Source organism: Impatiens glandulifera, chromosome 2, assembly GCF_907164915.1.
Source record: "Impatiens glandulifera chromosome 2, dImpGla2.1, whole genome shotgun sequence".
In the NCBI taxonomy this organism is placed as follows: domain Eukaryota; kingdom Viridiplantae; phylum Streptophyta; class Magnoliopsida; order Ericales; family Balsaminaceae; genus Impatiens; species Impatiens glandulifera.
The window spans coordinates 63,732,129-63,735,686 of NC_061863.1; the positions used below are offsets into that span (position 1 = coordinate 63,732,129).

At 43.3% G+C, this 3,558-nt stretch overlaps 1 protein-coding gene across 1 annotated transcript; it reads right to left on the reverse strand.

Annotated features, from left to right (window-relative positions):
• Positions 1 to 451: 451 nt before the first annotated feature.
• On the reverse strand, positions 452 to 3,089 carry LOC124928193 (subtilisin-like protease SBT1.3). The gene has a single exon (XM_047468722.1). The coding sequence runs from the start codon at positions 2,944 to 2,946 to the stop codon at positions 601 to 603; it is 2,346 nt and encodes a 781-aa protein (XP_047324678.1). The 5' UTR covers positions 2,947 to 3,089; the 3' UTR covers positions 452 to 600.
• Between the last annotated feature and the right edge of the window lie 469 nt (positions 3,090 to 3,558).

Genomic DNA, 3,558 nt, shown 5'->3' on the forward strand with positions numbered 1-3,558 from the left:
TGCTTAAACTATTGTCATTTATATCGTATTGTATAGACTTAATTTTTTTTTTTTACAAAAATGAATGACATTTTTAGAAGGAGAAAAAGACTTAAAACATACTTGATCTGTGATATTTTTTTTTTACAGGAATCAATTAAGACAGCCTCAAGAGTCAAGAAGTTGATCTAACAAATGTATTTGTCTAGAGTCTAATTCCAATGTTTGAAATTTGAATCTAACAAAATGTTAATGATGATGACTTTGAACCCAATGAAACATGATCAGGCCTTTGTTGACTGTTACTGTTTCTTGGCCTTACCCATAGTGAATAGATTTATTGGACAATTCAATTTAGTAGTAAAACATATATTCAACATTAATTCTTTGGTTAAGAGAATTGGATTGGAAGTTCCGATTGTAACACATTGTAAACGTTTTGTTGAATGATGTAATGTAATATAATTTGAAGTTGAACAAAAAAAAAAATAAGACATTTCATAAATCATAATAAAATGCATTAAAATTTAGATTGCTCACCCCTACATGTGATAAAAACAAGTGAGCCATAATATAAATGGTGAGGTTTGATTGATTATTAGGACATCATTAATTGTTGGTTCATATTGGTGATAGCCATGTGATTATGACGGGGCTTCTTACAAAGTGTAAATTATCCTTCCAGATCAAATCTCCAAATTGTGGACCTACTTGTCGCAATTTCGTTGTAAATCTGATCTTATAAGCTATTTTCTCGTACTTCCTGGTGAAATTCAGCGTTCTTGGCTCAACATCAATGACCACACCTTTCAATTGCGAAACCTCAACGTGGTAGTGCGAAACAGCCGGGCCGACATTAGTGACAGTCCTATGAAGTGTCACTTCTGAAACTCTACTATCCTCCGAGAACACAACAGACAAAGCTGGATAGTTCAAATCTCCTGGATTCGCAAGTGAGTGTCGGCAGGTTCGGTTTGAGAATTTCGCAAAAACTTTTAACTGTCCCGGGGTTAGTTTCTGTGCGCACAAGAACTCCAAGTAATCCTGCGGTGAAATGTCGTAAACTAAACCGGGGTCGAGTGCTTTAACCGGGTTCACGTGTCCCGAACCGTGAACGTAAGGATCGGATGGTCCGTCTGTCGAAGCGTCTTTCAATGGGTTTTGGGTGTTATCGTGGACGTATGCGGTTGTCATTAAAGCGGATTTAATCGCGGCCGGACTCCAATCGGGATGGCTGCCTTTTAGTAACGCGGCGATACCGCTAACGTGGGGACACGACATGGAAGTGCCGGAGAGTATGTTGAACTTCAATCTTCTACGATCTGTCGGCAAACCCGACGGTCCTGCATCTCCGGTCCAAGCGGCGAGAATGTTCACTCCCGGCGCTATAATATCCGGTTTCATGATCTCAAGCGTCAGGAGATTGGGCCCTCTCGATGAAAACGCCGCCACCACCGGCGACGGTCGTATACCGAGTTTAGTCCCGAGGAACGCCAGGGTGGCGGTTGCGTTTCGGTTTGTTAAAGCGTATCGTTTGATCTCTATTCCTTCTTTTTCCCCGATGGCGACGGTCGGGATTAGATGACAGTCTCCGACAAGCTCCTCTCCGTTGGCCTCGGTGTTAGACAGTATCATGCCGACGCCTCCGGCGTCTTTCACAACCTGTCCTTTTTGAACCCTCGGGCTGATTCCTCGGTCGCATATCACGATCTTGCCCGCGACCGAGCGTCGATCCAACGTTCCGTCTAGACACAACGAGGTTGGATCCGGGCTGCTGGCGTTGCTTCCTTTATAAACAAGAGGATATTGTTTTGTTGTGGACAAGTTTATCCTTCCTTTGTAAAGCGATACCCCGGCCGTGGTTTTACCCGTCCCGAGCTTTACAGTCGCCGGAAAGTCCCGATCCATGGTGCTAGCTCCGACCGTAGCTATCCAGGGCGATACGTTCGTAAGGCTTATCGGGTTAGGCCCGCCGTTTCCAGCCGAACACGATACAAAAACTCCTTTTTCCATCGCGCCGAATGCCGCTATCGATAAACTGTCTCGGTAATAAGCCGACACGCCGCCTCCCAACGAAATCGATAGAACGTTTACGCCGTCTGCCACGGCTCGATCCACTGCAAAAATTATGTCGGAACTGAAACAACCGCCGGTCCAACAGACTTTGTAGGCAGCGAGCCTCGCGTGTGGAGCCATTCCGCGAGCGGTTCCGGCTGCGTAGCCCAAGAGGTTCGCGCCGCTTACGGGGGAGCCGGCAGCAGTTGCTGCCGTGTGGGTTCCGTGACCGTCTTGATCTCTGGGTGATTTGTATTCATCTTGCTCGTTGATTTTCCCGTAAGAAGCTTCGTAACCGTGGTAGAATACTCTTGCGCCGATTATTTTTTTGTTACAATGATGGGTTTCGAAGGCTCGGCCTGTCTCGCACGCTCCTTTCCAGGAAGATGGAACCGGTTTCATTCCGGTGTCGTTGAAACTCGGGCTTTCTGGCCATATACCGGTGTCTAGAACGCCGATTATGACTTGATCGTGATTTCCTAGGTTTTCGGGCCAGACATTGTTACCTGTGGCATGCTCTGTTTTTTCTAGACCAAGGAAGGTAGGACTTCTGGTGGTATGGAGTTGATATATGGTTTCAGGGAATATTGAGATAACCCCGTGTTGACTGTTAAGTCTTTCTGCTTCTTGTTCGGTTAGACGAGCAGCGACGCCATGGAAAGCGGTGTCGTAAGTGTAGATTACCCTGTTTTCAGCTTCTGAATCGTGGTTGATGATCACTGATTTGATTGTTGAGGCATACCATTCTTTGTGGTGAATGAATGTTTGGGCTGGCATGGCTGATTTTTCCATTTGGACGATGTAAGTCTTTGTCTGCAATTGATCATTATTGCTTGATGATGTGAAAACGATATTGATATTCAAAGATAGAATGATGATCATGAACAGAAAACAAGAAAGAATTTCACCCATTTTTTTTTCTGGGTGAGGGAGTTAGAGGATCTTGTCTTCTCCAGGTTCTTGAAATATCAAGGAAGGAAAACTTGGACCATTTTGGCTAATAAAGTCGGTGGTTGTCCGGAAGTTATTACTAACACTGTTATGGTCCTTAAGCAAGTGTAGATTGGTTCTCCTTGCATGGAAAATTGAAGGGGCCATTAATGGACTGTGGTGATCTACTTTAATTGGGAGGTGTTTCATGATGAGGCTGGTTTTAGGGTATCAAGCTTTTTTTGTTTTTCAAAAAATGTGTCAGTCGGTGGTGTATTGATTTTAACGTTAAGAGTAATTAATACATTGTATGGATGGATAGTCCTATCTAGTTCTTGTTTATAGTAAACGAATTATGCACTCGTTGGAGGAGCAGTGGAGCACCATTGAAAAAACAATGGAGTAAATTCTCATGAAAAACATAAATTTAGGCTATTCATTATAGTCAAGAAGAGTCAAGACTTACTTAGAAAAAGATTTGATTAATGCCAAATGATCCAAATCTTGTTTCATCGAATTGCTTTTGCTTACATACCAAAATCTCATCAACATTCAGATTGTTTCAAAGAATGGACAACTAACTATATCAATCTT